The 20,053-nt window shown below is 40.2% G+C and overlaps 1 protein-coding gene across 1 annotated transcript; it reads right to left on the reverse strand.

Annotated features, from left to right (window-relative positions):
- Window positions 1-207: 207 nt before the first annotated feature.
- On the reverse strand, window positions 208-7,507 carry LOC101748311 (uncharacterized protein C13orf42 homolog). Its single transcript, XM_004938722.5, has 3 exons — window positions 7,051-7,507; window positions 3,597-3,747; window positions 208-1,884 (listed from the first exon to the last, which is right to left on the reverse strand). The coding sequence occupies exons 1-3, from the start codon at window positions 7,462-7,464 to the stop codon at window positions 1,643-1,645; spliced, it is 807 nt and encodes a 268-aa protein (XP_004938779.1). The 5' UTR covers window positions 7,465-7,507; the 3' UTR covers window positions 208-1,642.
- Window positions 7,508-20,053: the final 12,546 nt, after the last annotated feature.

Genomic DNA, 20,053 nt, shown 5'->3' on the forward strand with positions numbered 1-20,053 from the left:
AGCGCACTCTGCTGGCTCATGTCCAGCTTCTCATCTACCAGGACCTGCAAGTCCTTCTCCGCAGGGCTTCTCTCAAGAAGATCTTCCCGCAGTTGGTATAAATACCTGGGATTGGCCCAACTGGAGTGCAGCACCCTGCACTTGGCCTTACTGAACCTCATTAGGTTTTCATGGGCCCACTTCTCCAGCCTGTCCACGTCCCTCTAGATTGCCTCCCTTCCTTCCAATGTATCAACTGCACTGCTCAGCTTGATGTTGTCTGCAAACTTGCTGAGGGTGCACTCGATAAAGTAAATGTAAATGATGTATCAGAAAGTAAAGTAAATGATGTATCAGATAGGTTATATTGATGGCCAGTGCCTTTATCCAAGCCTGTAGGCACAAAACATACAAAACATAGAAACAAGAGATGGTCATGTCAGTGTTGTTGTGATCCGTCTGTCACAGTGAACCACCAATTGAAAAACATCAGATGAAAAAACAGTAGGGTTAACGAACTCTTGATCCAAACATCTTAGCAAATTTTTAAGACCAAGCATGAGCTGGGGATGTCTCAGACTGATGTCTGTGATATAAACAGAAAAAGAGGAGGAGTATGGGTCATAACAGTTTCATGCCTGACATGAAAGACATTGCCTCTAAGATGAAAAAGCCTGAAGAGGAACATTCTAGACTGCATTCTTCCTAATATGTGTAGTATTTAATGATGGGCTGGCAGAAATCAGAATACTACGTATAATCTAATGCTGATGTGGTGGATTTACCTGCAGATTGCCCCCTGCCCTTGAGGATAACCTTTGCTTCACTTCATTCACACAGTGTTCTTTTGTAAGACATTAAGCTCTTTCCATGCATAGTAGGATGCCTATGTTCCTAGCATTTGGTTCAAGTTTACTCAGCATCCAGATGATGACATAGATGTAAACTAAGAGGTGGTGTAACTATATGAAAACAGCTGAACATGTTTTTGCAAGCAGCAAATCCTTTGATTTTGTTTTATCCAAGAACAGAACTATTCCCACCAGCAAGCAAGGTACTTGGCTATATTTTTTTTTCGAAAACACACCAAAGCTATTCCTCAAAACAGCACCAGGTATCTAATGCTTGTTCCTTCACTACAGCCTTTTCTGCTTGTACCACTGCTTCCTTGTATCTCAATGCTGCCGTATACTCTCAGACCACAGAGTCAACAATGGCACATACAAATTTTCACATACAAAAAACAGAGAAAACTCTGCTTCACTGCTCTGAAGTTGGAAACACTGATGCAAAAGCTCATAGAGTATTAGCTGCATTGTCTTGCTGTATTGGAGTCAGAAGAAAATTTACCACACCAGATAATTTCTGAATCATTGCTTTCAATAGCAGCACTAAAAGAAGGCTTGTCAAGTTGGGAGCTCCCCTCCGTGCTGAATGACAAAGCGGTATTGTTAGGCACAATGAACTCGATGAGTTAAATCCTCACATGAGTCCAGTGTCAGAATTGCCATGGCTTGAAGTGTATACAAAATGAAAAATCTTCAGTGACTGCACATGTTATTTCTAGAGTGCAAAATATGGGCTGGGGGTAAAAAAAGAAAGAGCATCAAGTCTTCCATGCCAGTTTCAAATGTCTGTCTTCAGGTGAAGATGGAATATTCTTTCAATATTCTTTCTTTCGTGTTTTGGGCTTAAATTTTAATGTGTTATATGCTCCTTCCACAGCTTTGGGCAAATACATGGGATGTCTTTCCAACCTCTTTCTAGAGCCAGTTGTTCTTCGTTGGCTGTTTTTTTGTGACTGGTTTGCAGCCTTTGCTGTTTGGGCAGTATCTTCTGAGTACCTGCGAGGAGCACGAAGGATCCAGTTTGAATGTAAACTGTGTTCGCTTGTGCTGGTAGCCACTGAAAGACAGAAGATAATCCCAAGTTAGCAGAGTTTGCCAGTTGTCTTGGTTTAACCCAGAAGAAAGTTAAGCACCACACAGCAGTTCACTCACTCCCCTACAGTAGAATGGGGGAGAAAATTGAAATGAACTCATGGCTTGAGGTATGGACAGCTTAATAAGAAAGAAAGAAAAGGAAAAAAATAACAACAACAGTAACAAACAAAAAAGTGGGCAATGCACAACACAGTTTCTCACCACCCTCTGACCAAGATCCAGCCAGTCCCAAAGCATGGTCCCCCTTCCTCAAGCCAGCTCCCCCAGTTTTAATGTTCAGCACAAGGCCACATGAAATCAGACGTCCCTTTGACCAGTCTGTGGCAGCTACCCTGGCTCTGTCCCATCCCAGCTCCTACCCCTCAGCCCCCTCAATGGCAGGGCAGCATGAGAAGCTGAAACACGTGACTGTGCAAGCACTGCTCAGCAACAACCAAAACATTGGTGTGTTATCAACATTATTCTAAATACAAACCACAGAACCATATCAGCTACTAGGAAGAAATGAGGACACACAGGATATTTCTATATGTACAGTATGAGAATAGGGTGGTTGCCTGTTCCTTCTTGGTAGTTATATTGAATAACCAAGAAAATACTTATTAACAGCTTTCATCCTCTTTTCACTTTGGGGTATCACTTGGGGTGTGATTCATCTTATCTAATATTTCAATGCCTGCAGTATGAACACTTGTGTCAAAGTCTTCCAATATGCACTTGAGGACAGAACTGGTCTGACCTGTTTCATGCGTGTTCCTTAGCCTAAGACAAAGCACAAAGGAGGAAAATATTTATCTCCAATTGATTATACAGGATGGATGATGAGTTCAGAAGGGCACATCTTCATTTGGTCAAGTAATCCCATCCTTTGGAAAGGTACTGTTGTTTATACTAAACTCCGAAGGACCTGTTTTTTGTTTTATTTTGTTTTGTTTTGCTGTTTGGAGATAAAGCATCCATCCATTTCTCAATGATAAACATGAGATTTAGACACAGAAATAATTAACTGAGATGCAGGATGGAATTTACATTAGGTGGAAGACAAGCACTACTCCTGAACTGAATAGACACACACAAAAGATCTGCACCCTTTCAACAGGGTACAAGCAACGTGTTACTGTAGTTTCTCATAATGCATGTAATTTTGGCCATGTTCTTTGTGCCAAAGGGGTGGAGGTTGGCCTTTTCCTCTGGGTGACAGCAATAGACAAGAAGTAATGCTTTCAGGTTGTGCCAGGGGAAGTTCAGGTTGGATGCTGGGAAAGACTTATTCCCCAAAAGAATGGTCAGGCACTGAAGCAGGTTGCCCAGGGAGGTGGTGGTCACTGTCCATGTTCAAGAAACACGGAGATGTGGCACTGAGGAACATGGTTAGTAAGCATGGTGGGGATGGGTTGATAGTTGGACTAGGTGATCTTAGAGGTCTTTGAGCAACCTGGTCTAGAGGGATGTGTCCCTGCCTATAGCAGGGGGGTTGGGTTGGAACTAGATGCTCTTAACAGTCCCTTCCAACTCAAACCATTCTATGATTCAATGATTCTGATGCTCTTAAATCTCAGAAGCAAAACTGAGAGGAAAATTGTCCATTTAAGTAAATTTGGTCTTACATGTCCACTCTTCCCTCTACTCATTGCACAACAAAAGTAATCATATTTTTTCTGTTTTATACTTCACCATCAAAATCAACATCTGCATTTGGCAGGTCCATGTCAGGAGCTCTCCGGCATCTCTCTGAATCCAGATCTGCAATAACCGAGTCAAAGAACGCTATCGCTTCTCTTACATCTGAATTGGGCTGTGGGACTTTTCTTCTCTCCATGGATGTCTGTTGATAAGATAGGGAAAAAAAAACCAACATTAGATGCAGTTGGAAAACCAAAAAAAAATCTTAATGAGAAAACTGTATAAGGAAGCTGCAAAAATTGTATTTGATTCCATATTTCAAGATTTCAGAAAGGCTCACAAGTCCAGATTACTCCACAGCAGCCAAGAAAGAAGGCAGAATGTCAACCCAAGTGTCCCTCTTGTTACATGCTCAACACCAGACATCTTCCACTTCAGCCCTGCCAATGTGTCTTCGTAAAATCTCTCAGAATCCCTCTATTAAGCCACGTAATTGGGTGACTAGGTGACAGCTGAGCTTTGTGGCCAAATTCATCCTGCCTAGTACTAGGCACCTAACGAGATGCACACATTAGAAATGGAGTCATACAAGGTTACTTCTTTAATTAATGCAGGGCTCGAGTACCTTCAAAAGATGAATCAGAACCTAGGTAGGCTGAATTCCCCTCTTCAGTCAGCTCTAGTCCCTTACTGCAGAGGGATCGTGGAGCAACTTGGTTACTAATTTAAGCATCTTATTAAAATGCCTTGGTTTGATTAAATGAATCCAGATCTAAATTGCTAAAGTCTTTCTTTTTTTTTTTTTTTTTTAATGGAAAAGGACTGTGAGTGCTAAAAAATGAGTCATTCAACACTATGCTAATTCCCACAGGAAAGCCACAGGGTTTAAAATTAGGAATCTGTCTTGTTAAAAAAGCAAATGTCTGTCTACAGATGCTGAAGCATAAAGCCTCAGTTAGCAATTCTGTAGGTCAGTACAGGATGAACCCTTCTGCTATTCATGAAGGTTCTGCCTAATGAAGGGCTGTGTATTTTCCCCACCAGTCCAATTGCCAGAGCAATTCCGAATCAGAAACTTATTGTAGTGGGTTTCAAATGCACAAGCAAAAGATATATGCTGTGTCACCTCTCTGACGGACGAGTTTGCTTCCCATTCTGTGGGATGGTGCAGGCAGTGATGAGTTAGCTTCCCCTTGTGACATTATAGGATGATTGGCATCTTCAGAAGTGCTAAAAGATAACTGCTACCACACACTGACTGAGAATAGTCAGTGCTATTATAACTAAGCCTTTATCACTTAAAAGACATTTTTTAAAAGTGTGTGCTTCAGAATCTGACACACTTCTCTATTCTTTTCTTTCACAAGACCCAAGTGACAAACTTTGAATCCACAGACAGCCTGTAGTCCAGGCTTTGAGTTTTGCATCTGAATTAAACTTTTCCTGAAGACAAGGTTGTCTGGGCAAAGCACATTCGTATGAATTGTGCAGTGGGTATGGGAAAAAAGTGAATTCCATTGGCAGGAAATTTAATACACACAGGTAGTTAGGGACAGAACTATTCAAGCCTGTTGGTAAAATGAATCTTGCAGTCTGTGAACATAAAGCTTGGAGTTAAGAAGTGGAGTATACTGTATGTTGTAGAAGTCTTCTTGGCCTCCTCCTAATTTTTGCAAAGCCAGGGCTGTGCAGCTGTGACTCCACTATTTGTGTCAAGCACGAATGACATGCTGGACAGCATATCCTGCTGATGTTCCAGAGGGGAATGCTGTGGAGTTAGCATGCCAGCCAGTATCAGGCCTGGGGATGCGTAAGAGATAGCTGGCCACAGAGAGATGACAGCATTCATAGCCTCAGAATGTGGGAGATTCACTTGTTTGCCAAACTCAAGTTAAACTTCTGACTTTTTTCCAGTGGCACTTTAAATGGAAAATATCAGAGAGTTACAACTCTACGTGAATCATAATTGTACACAGTCTATCTCACAGACTCCTGGTATGTGGTTTAAGTGTTCTTTTGCACTCATATTTCTCCTCTGCCTAGTGGTTAGCCATGTTTCATGCTCCATTACATCACTGCTCAGCTCATCAGGGGAACTGACATGCTGTAACTCTCTCCTTCATCAAGCCAATCTTTGTGCATCAAAAGCTGGTTCACAGGTTATGTATCTTGTAGTGTTGAGATTCATCTCCTGGCCCCTGGCACCACCATACCACTCTCCTACAACTCAGCCATTCTCTTTGGATGTTTCCCTAGTCCTAAATGGTAAAGTCTTTATAAAATCTGTCTTCTTCAGCCCACTGAACTGAGTACTGTTTCTTGCTCAAAGGATTAAAAAGATGACATAAAGACCAATAAAACCAACTGAGGGATTCCCACTGACTGATTGGGTGATAGATCAAGATGTAGAATGAAAAAATGTGATATCTAACTCTAAAAATATGAATCTTGTCCTTTGGTTAAGCGATGTCTGCAGCAGAACTCAGCCTGAGCCATTCTGATATTATGCTGTGAAAGAGCATATGGATGTGGAATAATTTTCTGGTAAAGTCTACCTGGCCTAGTCAGTAGGTAATCCATTATATCACTTCTTCCCACCATTCGTATTGGTATCCAATTTAAAGGCTGCACCAGGTAACCTGCATGTCTGTTGCCAAAATCATATTTTTGGTCTGGTTCCCTAAATAGATCACCCCACCTGCTGCAATTCAATTTTTTTTTTCCTCACTGAATCAACTCCACTACACTACTACAAACTACTGTCTAGTGACATGCAACTTATAAGGTGCAGCCCTACAGAAGGTTTGCAATGCTCTTCCCTCTAGGACTTACAGAAGCAATCAGCAACAAAAAAATCGGTGCTATTCTGTGTTATCATTGTAGGAAGGGACAAAGAACTACAGTGTCTGCTTCAAAACTACTTGACAGTTCATTAATTAACAGAGAAAGGAACCCCTACCAATTCTCCATTGCCTACAGTGTATCAATAGTTTGCACAGATGATGAATGTAGCACTGATAAGCTGTCTGATCAGTCAAAGAAAATCACAGCTGTTTCATGGAAAACACAATTGTTTTCAGTAAGTAAGTTTTGCCAGTGAGAAGGCTACCAGTAAACACAGGGACTACTGTGCTTTTCAGTCATTAACAGCTATAAATAACCACAGTGGAGAACACTGAGCCACTTAAGTAGCCTGTCAGAGTTGAGAGAGAACATCTCTTTCATAACAAGCTTTCAGATACTTCCCATCTTCTCATATTCCTTATCTTCTCTTATTTTCTCTCCATACCTCTACAAACAAATTCTTTCCATGATTAGTCATTCATACTTGACTTCACACAACTCTGGAAGTATCTTAGAGTATTTAGTAGTAGTTCAGGTGGAGTAAGAACAACAAAAAAAGGCAGACAGCCGAGACATGTAAGGCAGAAAATCAACATAGGTCATACACCTAATTGCTTCATGGTTTAAGACTAATCATACAGTAAAAGTTCAGAGGAATTACCTTAGAAAACTCTTTGGAGGAAAGCGGAAGAAATGACTTCTTTCCAGTTTTGGATGATTTTGTGGATGTTGGGGAATCTGCAGTCATATGCATAGATTTCAACTTATTGATGTTGTCAAGATATTTTTTCCTCAAGGCTAACAAGTCCTGTAAGTACTTCAAGCAGTCTTGAGTCTTAGAGTACATCCACTCCCTGTCTTCCTCTTTTGACTGGCTGCAGGAGTCAATGCTGTTTGTACTTTTGCATTTTTTTAATGGTTCACTAACTTTTTCCTGCTCATCTCCAAGGACATACATAGAGGTGCTGCGGATCAATCTGACAGCAGAACCTGTGCCACCCCAGTAAGGAATGTCATCTGTTGCATTTCTTCGGTGGGAGTTGGGGTGAAATATGGAATGGATCTTTTTGAACATAATGTGTTTCTTTGACCCCGTTACACTTTTCTCTTTTAGCTACTTAATTTAACCCAAAATCTAGTAACCAGTAGCTGCAACCCTTGTCCTCATCTGAAAGAGATTTGCCACTTACTGTAATGAAGACAAAAAACATCTTTTACTGCTTTCGTTGCCTGCAGTCCAACACATTGTGAAGAGCTTGATCATAGAGCAGAAGCGTATTTTCTATTCCATTTGCATCAGTGAAATAACTGTTCTTTCCTCGGATTAAAGCACAGCACAGGAGGTCAAAGGTCATGCTTTGACCTTTCGTTTGACTGGTCTCCATAAAAGAACATAACCATCGAGCTGGAAATCCCCTCCTCAACGTTTCTCGGTCCCCCGTGGGTCGCTGCGGCCGCCTCCTTCACGCAGGCGGGTGCCCGGTGCTGGCCATGGTGCTGAAGCGCCTCTGCCGCCCTGCCAGCATCCCAAACCTCCGCGGGATGGCTTCTTCGGGATTGCTTCTTGCGATCAGCCTCTACAGGGACAAAGTGCAAAGGGATGGTTACTACTGGACAGAATTTAGATATCGCTCCGAGTTTCACCCTGTGGTAATCAGGAGATGGCTACAGCTACCCGATACCACAGCGCGACTGGGAGCAAAGTGGATTCAGATGTCAGGGTCTGTTACACTCAGCACAAAGCTGCTCTGTGTAAAGAATGCTGTAAAATAAAACACTTATAAAATACTATTTTGTGGTTTTGTTTTGCTTTTTAAAAAAGCAGAGATAAACAAATACATTTATACTAGTTCTCTTCCTAGACTAATGGAAGAGCATTTTCATGTAGTGTTTTTGTTGACAGGAAGCAACAGAGAACATTGGCTGCTATCAGCATATTCAAGCGTTGGTATCATTTGTGATTGTGTAACAACATGATGAATGTTTTAAAGATAAGTAGATTGTGAATATGCTCATCTCACACCATTAAAACAATCAGCTCTTTGAAAACAAACAGGAATGTCCAGATTTAACATATTCAGAATAGTTTTCATAGTTTATGCTGTTCAAGCTTTGGGTATCTGAGGAAATTTTGAAAGGCCATGGATATCATCCTGCAGACTCTACTAAACAAACTTCCACTGATTACACTGGAAGTGTCGAATGAAGGTTTATGCAACTTAAGAGTCATAGGATCTCAAAAGGTTCTACTATGAATTTGCCACATCTAGGTAAAAACGTTGATTTTATGCTAGTGCAGTCCATTAGAACTATGAAAAAAGAAGAAATATCTCTATAAAATTACATGTCTGAAATTTTCTCCATCAGAGAAAATATCTGGTCATCAATAACAGCTTGATTTTCTACATGGTCTTCTAATCTTTGGTTATAAATATGATACAATACCAGTGAGAGACACTCTAAGTAACCTTGAAGTCATTTCACCCAAAAAGTCTATGAGTCAAAAAAATAAGTGGGAGCTCAAGGAATTATTGATAAAGACACTAATCAGTAAGAGTGATGGGAACTCCACAGGGCAACTGCTTATAGGATCAGACATTGTCTTGCCATTGCAGACTGACTTCTAAGCTCAATCGATCTTATGAAGTTGTATATGTCAAATTCACACACAGATACAGACACACACACAAACAAAAAAACAGACAAACAAAAACACCACCAGACTTCTGTTAGTAAAAATAAAAAAAGTAGGCGAGCCGTACACCATGAAGAGTAAATACAATGACACATGCTGCTTTCTGAAAAAAAATAAAAAATAAAATACAAAAATAAAATAAATCCATATGGGCCTTAGATACTCCTGTCCTGTTTCAACAAAGTACTTAGAGTGTATGCTGACATCTCACTGATATAAAAATAAATAATGAAATAACAATTTTTTTTTAAAAAAAAAGTGTTTAAGCCTTTAAGAGCCTTTGCACTTTTAAGTGTGTTCATTCTCAGTTTTGTAAAGAGCTTGTTGGTTCACATTCACTGTGCGTCAACTTACATGAAGTTCTCATTGTTCACTGTGGTGTTAAAATAAGTTAAGATTAATAAATGCATGAGTCGGTATAATAGCTGCATTATATGGTAGAATTTCATTTGACGTAATAAAGGGACATTTATGATTACTTCAGACATTAACATTTTACAATTATTTCAGACATTAACATTTTATTCTGTGTACTGGTACCAGTGTGTACTGGAATACAGTCTTCCTTTGCTATGGTAAAAATTAATATTAATCTGTTTATTTCCATGTCTCTACTGTAACTTAAATAGCTCCCCGGAATTAGAAAGTTAAAGAGTAAAATTATGGATATCTTTAAAGGTCAAAAATGTCTCTAGTGTGTTTTGTGAGAAGAGGAATGCCCTACATCTGTTCAAGGTAATTTCCTATAGGGCATTTTTGTTCAAACATATTTCCTGAATAGTTTTTTATTTATTTAAAGTCAAACTCCAGTCTTCTTGTATCTGTGACTGCTCCCGTTTAACTAAATAGCAAGGCAATTAGAATTTGACCTCCACAGACCACAGATCTCTTCCCTTCTTACTGCTGGGTACCAAATATGTTACTGTATCTAAGCCAATTGGTGATTAAAAACCATGGTTTTATTCCAGAATTATTTTTTTTATGCACACACACACACAAAAACAACAACAACAAATGCTTATCAAATGGCTAGTATGATTGAGGAAGAATATTTACTCTCATAATTCAAAGTACAAAATTCACAGACAGCTATTAAATCATAAATAAAGACCTCCCAAAGAAGAAGCTTGCGAGAAGCAGATCAAATAGACCACACTAAATATTTAACAGCATCTAAGATTACTAACTTTGACAAGACGGTGCTCATTCTTTATTTGTTCACTTGACTGCTTGATTTTGACTTCACTTGCTGAATAATTTTTAAGTGACTTTTTTTTCTACTACTGTTTTCAATATTTCTGTCTGGCTTTGTACCTAATGGACTAATCTGAGTTCCATAGATGACTACTCATTAGCACATAAAATTGACTTGATTAGCTACACTCAGCATACTGGCAATTCCTGAGCCACCATGATTGGTAAGAAAATCCAACTAGAAAACACAATATATGTATTCTGATATTAACCATATAGTTGAACAAAAATTAATACAATCAGATGTGTAGATAAATGCAATTAAAATAGCTTGATCACATGAGTTCATGATTAATGGGTGGATTAAATCATAAAATCACACATCCTTAAGTTTTGTTCTGAAACCAAAGAAGGAAACCTTTGGCAACCTATAGATGAACCTTCCCAGAAATATGCCACTACATTTTGTTGCTGTGCAGCAGATGGCAGCAGAGGGGCAGTCTGGTAGAGTAGCAGCTGACACGGGAGTACATATGAAGCAAAGGTGTGGAATTGAATTCTTCCACATGGAAAAAAATTGCACCTTTTGACATTCATTGATGTTTACTGAATGTTTATGGAGACCAAATAGTAAATATGAGCACAGTGGGAAGGTGAGTGGTGCGTTTCAGCAGCGGGTCACCTCCACTGGTGCAGACATTTATGAGTGCAACATGCAGGGTCTTTTTCAATGTTGGCAAAAATGCATAGCTAATGGTGGTGAATGCTGAAAAATAGCTTTTTGTACCTAAGAATTTGCTTTATCAAATAGTGTCACTGTGCTCTTCGTATGTGTTGTAGTTTCCATGGGAAAAAAAAAAAATCAGAGGCATTATTTTTAGAGTGACCTAAGTGTATTTTATTACACTTTTTGCTAGCTTTTAAACAAACAAAATAAAAAAGAAAAATCAGTATTTCTTATGTATTAATGGATAGTGAATTTGTTGAGCTTTGTGATACTTCAGAGGGGTCATAAATAAAGCGCAGTTATCAACCTCTATTAAAACCTATTTATGTCTGCATAGCTAAATAAAACAGCAGATTGTCTTGGAGAGAGTTTGCTGAAACAATCCAAAACAGAGGAAAACATCAGCAGCTCTTCATCATGACATGTATCTGTTACTTTACTTTGATCCCCATCCTTTGCTAGCCACTTTACATGTTCCCTTGAAGTTCTGTAAAAACATACACAAAAAAAATACAGTTTCCTAAGAATCTCTTATTTAAGAGAAATGTTAAAAAGAAAGAAGGAATTCTGAGGACACAACTTAATGCTAATTAAAAATAAGTACATTGCTCCAAAAGCAATGCCTCTTACTTATTTCTATGGAAACTGTGAAGGTAATGGTCTGGAGTTCTACCTCCTCAAAACTGTCAGCAAATACTCAGTGTCCTTCCTCGTTCAGGAAGTTCCCAAAATATGGCAAGTGAGAGCAATTCTGATACCATGCATTTGAAAAACAAAACAAAACAAAACAAAAAAGAAACCCTATTATTGCTTCTCTGAGCCATGGAATTGGACAAATCAGTTCCCTACGAATTTTTCATTTGAGTTGATTTCAGGTAAATGCAGTGAAGTCTAGATGTATTGCCCATGTCAGATTTAATGGTTATCTTCTTTTTTCAAGGATATACCTGAGCTATGCTAAAGCAACGCTGACCTGCAAAACCAGCTGAGTCAGAAAAGCAAGTCTGCTGTCAGAGAATGAATAAAATGTTGTAAATATGGAGCATCATCTTCCCAGCTAATCTAGATTTGAATATGTTATTTCCATTTGACTTAGATCCTGCATATTCTCCATAAATTTTCACTGCATGTGACATTTTCATTCATTGAATAGGTCTTATTGCAGCATAAGCACTGACAGTAAATAACCAAAGGAGTGACTACATTTCCATCAGGCATGGAAAGTTAAAGAAATGCCATAATTTATGTACATCTAAATGCTTAGAAAATGATTGTGCAACTTAGATATCAGTCTATTATTTTATTTCCTTTTTATAATTTAGCATACCTTGGCTTTGCCCTTTGGAAATGCTTTGCGTGCATCATATGACAAAGCAGTAAGACTCACTCTAGCGAAATTCCCCTTGCCTATATCCATATCTCTATAGCTGTTGCCTGGCAGCTTTTTCAGAGAGTGAAAGGTTACCACACTTACCCACTTCTTTATCTAGCCTCCTTCTTCCCTTTGTTTCCTTAAACAACCCTGCTGTCATTAAAAACTTCATTTGTGTGACAAGGTTTACAAGGGAACTTTGTCTTGTCTTCTGTCACACAGGGTCAAGGAACAGCCAGTTGTCCTTGCTTGTTTTGTTGGAAGAATTTGTGTCCTTTTAATACAAACATTGTTAGGACATTTCCAAGCATCACTAGTCTTTGTTGAATTAGTTATTCTCTCAGCTCTTGAGTCTTTTGTTGCAGAGATGGATGAAGAATTGTTGTGATGTCTAGCTGGCTGCCTGTCACATCTATCACCCATTGATAAAGTCTTTGACAGGAGACGGCGATGAATAAACAGTTAGGATTCCTTCAGGATGGTTCAATGAGGATGAATGTCGTAAGCAGCCATTCTTCAAATTTGTTTGTATAAGGCAAACATTAAATGAACTGTCTTGACCTGCTTTTCATTCCAATTAAATTCTAGTACACTATTATTGCTTCTCACAAAAGAAGCACAGAGGAGGATTTAAGACAAGGCACAGGATGGACTTCTTGGTAAGCCACAGAGTTACCAGACTGTGTCAGTCATCTCCAGGTAAGACCCACTCAGGACACCTAGAGGCTTTTTTGCAGGTACCCTTGGATTCCTGTTTCCCATTTCTAATTCCTTCCTCCTTTGCTAACACAAAGAAACAGGGCAAAGACTACTTAAACTGAGGCAGCTAAAAATGAGCAGTTTGGCTGAGAGATATGAGAAAGGAAGACTTAGTGCAAGAGAGGTACTACATGAACACTAGGTAGACATTATAGAAAGAGAACAAATATGTCTTGAAATAGGTCTTTTTGAACATATTAACTATTTTCTGCTCAGATCACAATCTCTATAGGGGAAAAAAATCTATATGCAGCCTAACACAGGATGACCACTTCCTATGACAGCCAGGAGCAGTTTTGTTGCCTCCCCCTGAGTGCTCCTTGAAGGAGGAGAATTAAGATTCCATGTTTTCTTTCTCATTTGTGATTTTTAACTGAAAGTACTGTTGCTGGCAAACATGTACTACTTCTCCTTGGCTAGTCTGATCTTCTGCCTCTGCTTGCTTCTTATCTGCCTTTCCATTACTTGTGCAAACAGCCCTGTCGGTCTGTAGATACAGCTGAAAGGAGAGAGAAGAAGTGGAAAACACAGCTAACCACCCTCATCTGCCACTTTCAAGCCATACCTACAGAATTTCCCCTCACTGTGAACAGTCAAGTTACTGTTGTGCCTGTTCACAGGGGCAAAGAGAGCTTGTTCACATTCTCCCTGAAATTTCCAGTCAACCTCATCTTCCATACTAATTAACATATAGTGTGGGATCTAAACACGAAGAAACAGATATTATTTTAAGGCAACAGCTGCTCAGAAGTTGCTCAGAAGAGACCCACCACCAGGCTGTTGGACACAGCTCAGTGCTGCTGGAATATTTGGATTCATAAAGTTTGCACAAAGCCCTTTGGCAATATCTAGAAATGGATGCTTGGTGAGTTCCTAGAGTAGATGCTGCTTGCAGTGAATTTGGAAACTTTATAAAGCTCAAAGGTGGTTCACTGATAATAACAAAGAGAGTAAGACAAAAATATCTAGGCTTTTATCTATCCATGTTCTCAGCACAACCTGAAAAGTCTCAAGAAAGGTAACTGGGTAAGATTTTGGTCAGGTCAGAAAGTCACAAAGAGGGTATGTTCTGGTGGGCATCGATGTCAAACAGGGCTTGCACCCTAGCAAGATGTAACTCTAAAGGTTAGCAATTGAACTTAGACTGTGCTGAAAGGAACATGAAATGTATGCTTACACCCTGAAATTAGGCAGAACGTGTACCTCTCACCATAAGAAGAGCAAAATATAGAGCTTCTAAATACATTTTTCTTTGAGATGTCCAGGTTAGGCATGAGGGAATTGAAACTTGGAAAAAAAATGGAAGGAAATATCTGTATGAACTCTGATGAGCTGAAGTATCTGAACCTTACAGGTTTGTATTCCAGGCACCAACACAAACTGAAAGAGACTTCCAGAATTGAAAGTACTGAGGCTGACTGCCTCAGCATTCCTCAGAACAGCTGCTTGCAGGGCCCTCTGGGTCCCTCTGCTCCAGCCCCTGCCCCAGCAGGGACACACAGAGCAGGGTGCCCAGGACCACGTCCAGGCAGCTCTGGGAGATCCCCAAGGAGGAGACCCCACAGCCTCTGGGCAGCCTGTGCCAGTGCTCCATCACTGCACAGCACAGAAGGGCTCCTGGCGTTCAGAGGGAACCTCCTGTGCTCCAGTTTGTGCCCACGGCCTCTGGTCCTGGCACTGAGCACCACTGCCAGAGGCTTCGTCCTCCCTTCAATATGAAAAAATGTTCCTCTTTCAATTTTTTTTTCTAATAACATTATTTATAAAAAAAACACCTGCAAGGAACTGTGGTAGTTACAAAAGTGTGCAGGCCAGAATAGTACATCAGATAATGGTGAGAGCTGGCAGCAAGCAAAGGACACTGTATTTCTGGGTCAAAACACAGCTATTGACGACTTTGTGGTGGATATTTTTCACATCTACTAGAACTAAGTAGATACAACTGGAACATCCACAAGAATATGCTACAGTGGAAATGAACTGCAATCTCTCATCCATAATCCTTCCTGTATAGAGAGAAATCCAATTGTTTGAAAATATGAGGCAACAGGAACTGAATTGATATTTGAGTTTAATTCACTTCCACTCGCATTATAGACTTCAACAGTATGCAGGACTCTATATTTTATAACACAAGTGTCAACATTTCTCATTTTTTGCATAGTGAATATCATTACGGCTATTGATGTGCTTATGAAATATGCCCTTAGATGCCTGCAGAGTATGCCTGGATTTGTGCCCATGAATATCAAGAACTGTCCTGCTGAGGCTGTTTTTTTGTTTGGTTGGTGTTTTCATTTCGGAGGAGGATAAGGAGAGAAATGGCAGGCTAATATTGCAGAGGCAATCTCTACAAGGTCAAAACCCTCTTCCTTTATAGAGTTCACTGCCTGTTGCAGAGCCCACAATGTCATTATATTTTCCAATAAAGGCTCTATTTGTTCCACCTCTTTGGCATATCCTTGCAGAAGTGACTTTGAGCCAGATTATAGTGCTAAACAATGTGAGAGGAAAAAGATTATCAAGAGCTTTTGGAAGGATGACCTCAACTTGAAGAACATTTTCCTCCTCACTCCGAATGACTGTCAATTTTCTTTTTCCTGAAAATGAAATCCAAGAATATAGGCAAACATGAAGAGAAGAGACTGCTTTCTGCCACACCTGAAGCAATGGGTCACACAGCTTATCCAATACACCCGATCACCAGTATTTCTTTAGAATGCCATGCCTGACTTTAAATAGAAGATTCCCTTCCTGCCTGATTTAGATTCCTCCTCCCAAAACATCAGTGAAATTGTGGGTTGCCTGGCTGTTTTTGAATAGTCTTTCCTTCTGCTGCATTCTTCTTCTCTTCACTGTCTGGTCGGTATGCTCATAGCGTGTTCACAAGGACTAGAGCCGTTATCATTTTTTGCACCTCTAAGTTTTACCACTAGATGGAAGCCTTGACCTCCAGAGATACTCTGCGAGATTCCTGACCATTTAGTTGCATATACGAGTTTCCTGATAAGCTGTTTATCTACACCCATTTAGATATTTAAGTAATAATTAACTGAGCTTAGGCATTGCTGTAGTTCACTGATTCTTGCATGGAAGGTATAAAAGTGCATAAGCTTCCCAAGTATCTCAGATAAAACTGTAAAGACTAGTAGGACTGCATAAATATTTACTAAAAGTATTGGGATTGGCCATGGGTACGCAAATGAAAAAGAATAGAATCTGCCTCCAGCCAGTCTCAGCACCCGTGACAGTCACCAGGGGTATACAGCTGGGGCTGCAACATCTATGAAGGCTACTCCCTTGAGCAGCAAAATCTCCCCAACACATCACAGATTCCCAACATTTCTGATAACATCAATGTATACAGAGCATCAACGTTGCTGTATACTCCGAGTTTCCTACAACATTTCTGGTTACAAGTACGACATGAATAAAAAGTGAGTTTTCAATTCTTGTTTGGCATAAGAAATTGCTCACCAAATAATTCCTGTGAAAGGATACTTCTTATATCTTATTTTTAAGAGATTCAGTGGTGAATTTTTACGTTCAGAATGCAAAGTGTGTAGGACATAGGGCTCTCATGGGATCATCTGCTGACTGGGTAAGTAGCTCTTAGTAGTAGGATATGAATTGCTGAATACTCATAAGTATGAACTCAGAATTTGCTTTTGAAGAAAACTCACGTTGGTCATTAGCCAGTATCAGTGAAAATCAGTGGGAGATATTTCTATTCCTGAGTGCCAAAGCGGATGCCAAAAACTCTACAGCTTTAGCAAAGAGCAAATTAATTTCAATGTTCAGACAGAGCAACCAGGAAACACAGTTCGTAGAAATTTCCTTAGGAAATCAGAAGGCTACTTCTGTAAAGAATTTCTGATGCCCGTGTACATTTAGTTCATATTTTACAAGCCCATTGGAAGATTTGAGGGAGAAGGGATGAACTCCTCATTTCTTTTTCTTTGATTTTTTTGTTTTATTTTAAATATTTTTTAATATTTAAATCTGATCTAATCCCCTTGGTTAGCCCTGTGATTCTTCTCATACACAATACTGCAACTATTATTTCTGTAGTGCTATTAATCTGTAGAACAGTTTAGATTAGAAGGTGTGCATGCCAAGCGAGTGGCATGTAAGGCTACATCTGTGCAAGTACAACAAACTGTCAAAGATCTCACCATTGGCTCTGAGGCCAACTGACATGACATGGATAACAGAATCATAGAATCACCAAGGTTGGAAAAGACCTCCAAGATCATCCAGTCCAACTGTCCACCTATCACCAATATTTCCCACTAAACCATGTCCCTCAGTACAACATCTAAGTGTTTCTTCAACACCTCCACAGACAGCGACTCCACCACTTCCCTGGGCAGCCCATTCCAGCACCTGACCACACTTTTGGAGAAATATTTCCTAATGTCCAACCTGAATCTCCCCTGGTGCAACTTGAAGCCATTCCCTCTAGTCCTACTGCTAGTTATGCAAAGTGGCTGACTCCCACCTCACCACAACCTCCCTTTAGGTGGTTGTACAGAGCAATAAGGTCTCCCCGAGCTTTCTCTTCTCCAGACTAAATAATTCCTGTTCCCTCTGCTGCTTTTCATAAAACTTGTGCTCCAGACCCCTCACCAGCTTCACTGCCATTCTCTGAACATGTTCCAGGGCTGCAGTGTCTTTCTTGTAGTGAAGGACCCAAAACTGAACACAGTACTTGAGGTGCAGCCTCACCTTTGCTGACTATGGAGAGAAATACACTTCCTTGCTCCTGCTGACAACACTATTTATGATTGTTGCAGTTTCAAGCATGTCAGGGCAAGGGGCCCCTTTCTCCCCTTTCAGGGAGAAGGAAAGAAGAACAACCCAATTAAGGCCCAATTAAGAGATAATAAATTTACTACAAATGGTAAAAGAATGTAAGATAATAATATGAAAGTTACAATTGATAACTCAAATGGGAGAGAGAAGAAGGCTATGACCATGCTGCTGCTTGCTGCACTGCTGGAACCCAGAAACACCTTCACACCCATCACCCAGAATTGTAGATCAGATGGAGGCCCTTGGGAAATGTAGTACATTTCAGTGTATTTTCCTCTTGGAGAATCAAAACTCACATGGGACTGATAGAGAACACAAGACTAGGAAGTACAGCACTGCAGGGCACTGTCTTTCTACATTGAACAGATTGTTGCATGATGTCACGATATGGAATACTGATATAACCAGGACATTGATACAAGCCAGGATGCTACTGGCCTTCTTGGGCACCTGGGCACACTGCTGGCTCATGTTCAACTGAGAGTCCATTTCCTCTACACAGTCTTCCAGCCACTCTGCCAAAGTGCAGGACCCGGCATTTGGTCTCATTGAACTTCATCCCATTGGCCTCAGCCCGGCTATCTAGCCTGTCCAGATCCCTCTGTAGGGCCTTCCTGCCTCCCTTCCCAGGCAGATGGACACTTCTTCCCAACTTTGGTGTCATCTACAGACTTACTGATGGTGCACTCAATTCCCTCATCCAGATCATCAATAAAGATATTGAACAGGACAGACCTAAATACCAGTCCCTGTGGAAAACCACTTGTGATCAATAGCCAGTTGGATTTAACTCCATTCACCACCACGCTCTGGGCCAGGCCATCCAGTCAGTTCTCTACCCAGCCAAGAGTGCACCTGTCCAAGCCATGGGCTGCCAGCTTCTCTAGGAGAATACCATGGGAGACACTGTCAAAGGCTTTGATGAAGTCTAGGTAGAAAACATCAACAGCCTTTCCATCATCCACCAAGTGGATCACTCGATCATAGAAGCCCAAGTTGTTCAAACAGGACCTGCCTTTCACGAACCCATGATGGCTGGGCTTGATTCCAGTATTCTCCAGTTGTCCCACACAAATATATACATCTATTTAAAATTCTCCTTTTTCCTCTGAATGTCTTTAATGCCAACTGGAATGATTGCCTGCAGACTGCCCTCTGCCACAGCCCAAATTGTGATGGGCACTGTTTGATGGAATTCTTGTTAATACACACCAAAATTGCTGACACAGGCTAGTCATGATTTCATGGTGCCATTGACCCATTTCATCCACCAGTACAAACACTGCTCTTAGAGTTGAGGCCCAGAGCTGATAAAGATAATTCAGTGGATGTACACACTTTTATTCTCGTCAAGGATTTTGTCCACACTAGTACAAGATTAGTCAAGAAAATTTCTGTAGATTTATTTTCTTCAAAGTATACGTGGGAATTTTACACTGCTATTTGCAAATTATTTGTGTGTGACAACAACAGCAAAACCAATCCTCTAATGACCTCCACAGACATCTCTTTTCTCTTGAGATTTGCTTGGTTTTAGGATTGTGCTCCCATTATTCTAGCTGGCATTAATTCATTCTGTTCATTTCAGTCAACGTTTCACAGTCCTGCTTGGTTGTATTGGGTATCCTTTCTGTGAATTGAATTAGGAAGGGGAAGACACACCACTGCTGTGAAGCAATCCACTGTTATCAGCTACACTAATAATTACAAGGAGGGAAATCTCTCCTATGTGAGCTAGTCCACAGCATATACATGTATTTCGCAGTGGTACAAACTATTTAATGTCTAAATGCAGTATCCTTGAACTTTAAAAAGACATTGTAAAAAAAATTAGTTTTCCTGGAAAATTGCTTGTTTTGGTTACCACAAGTAACACTGGAGATTATTATAATTGAAAGGGACAGAAAATCTTGGGTTTGGGCATGGTTTCGTTGTGCATTTTGTTCCTATTTATTCCTTGTGGAGTATACCGTATGAGTTAGGATGTGGTCCTGCAACAACTGGAGTTTCTGGCTAAGATCTCAACTTCGGCACTGAAGGACAATAGCCTGAACTAATCATATTCAGCTTATATTTATATTTTATATGGTAATGAAGAAGAA

Source organism: Gallus gallus, chromosome 1, assembly GCF_016699485.2.
Source record: "Gallus gallus isolate bGalGal1 chromosome 1, bGalGal1.mat.broiler.GRCg7b, whole genome shotgun sequence".
NCBI classification, from domain to species: Eukaryota; Metazoa; Chordata; class Aves; order Galliformes; family Phasianidae; genus Gallus; species Gallus gallus.

Excerpts from the sequence above, each read along its gene's own strand:
- LOC101748311 (XM_004938722.5), bottom strand. The coding sequence starts at position 7,464 with ATGTTCAAAAAGATCCATTCCATATTTCACCCCAACTCCCACCGAAGA. Across the intron at positions 3,748-7,050 it reads CCTCCAAAGAGTTTTCTAAG|ACATCCATGGAGAGAAGAAA; the intron begins GTAATTCCTCTG and ends TCTTATCAACAG. Across the intron at positions 1,885-3,596 it reads TGCAGATGTTGATTTTGATG|TGGCTACCAGCACAAGCGAA; the intron begins GTGAAGTATAAA and ends TCTGTCTTTCAG.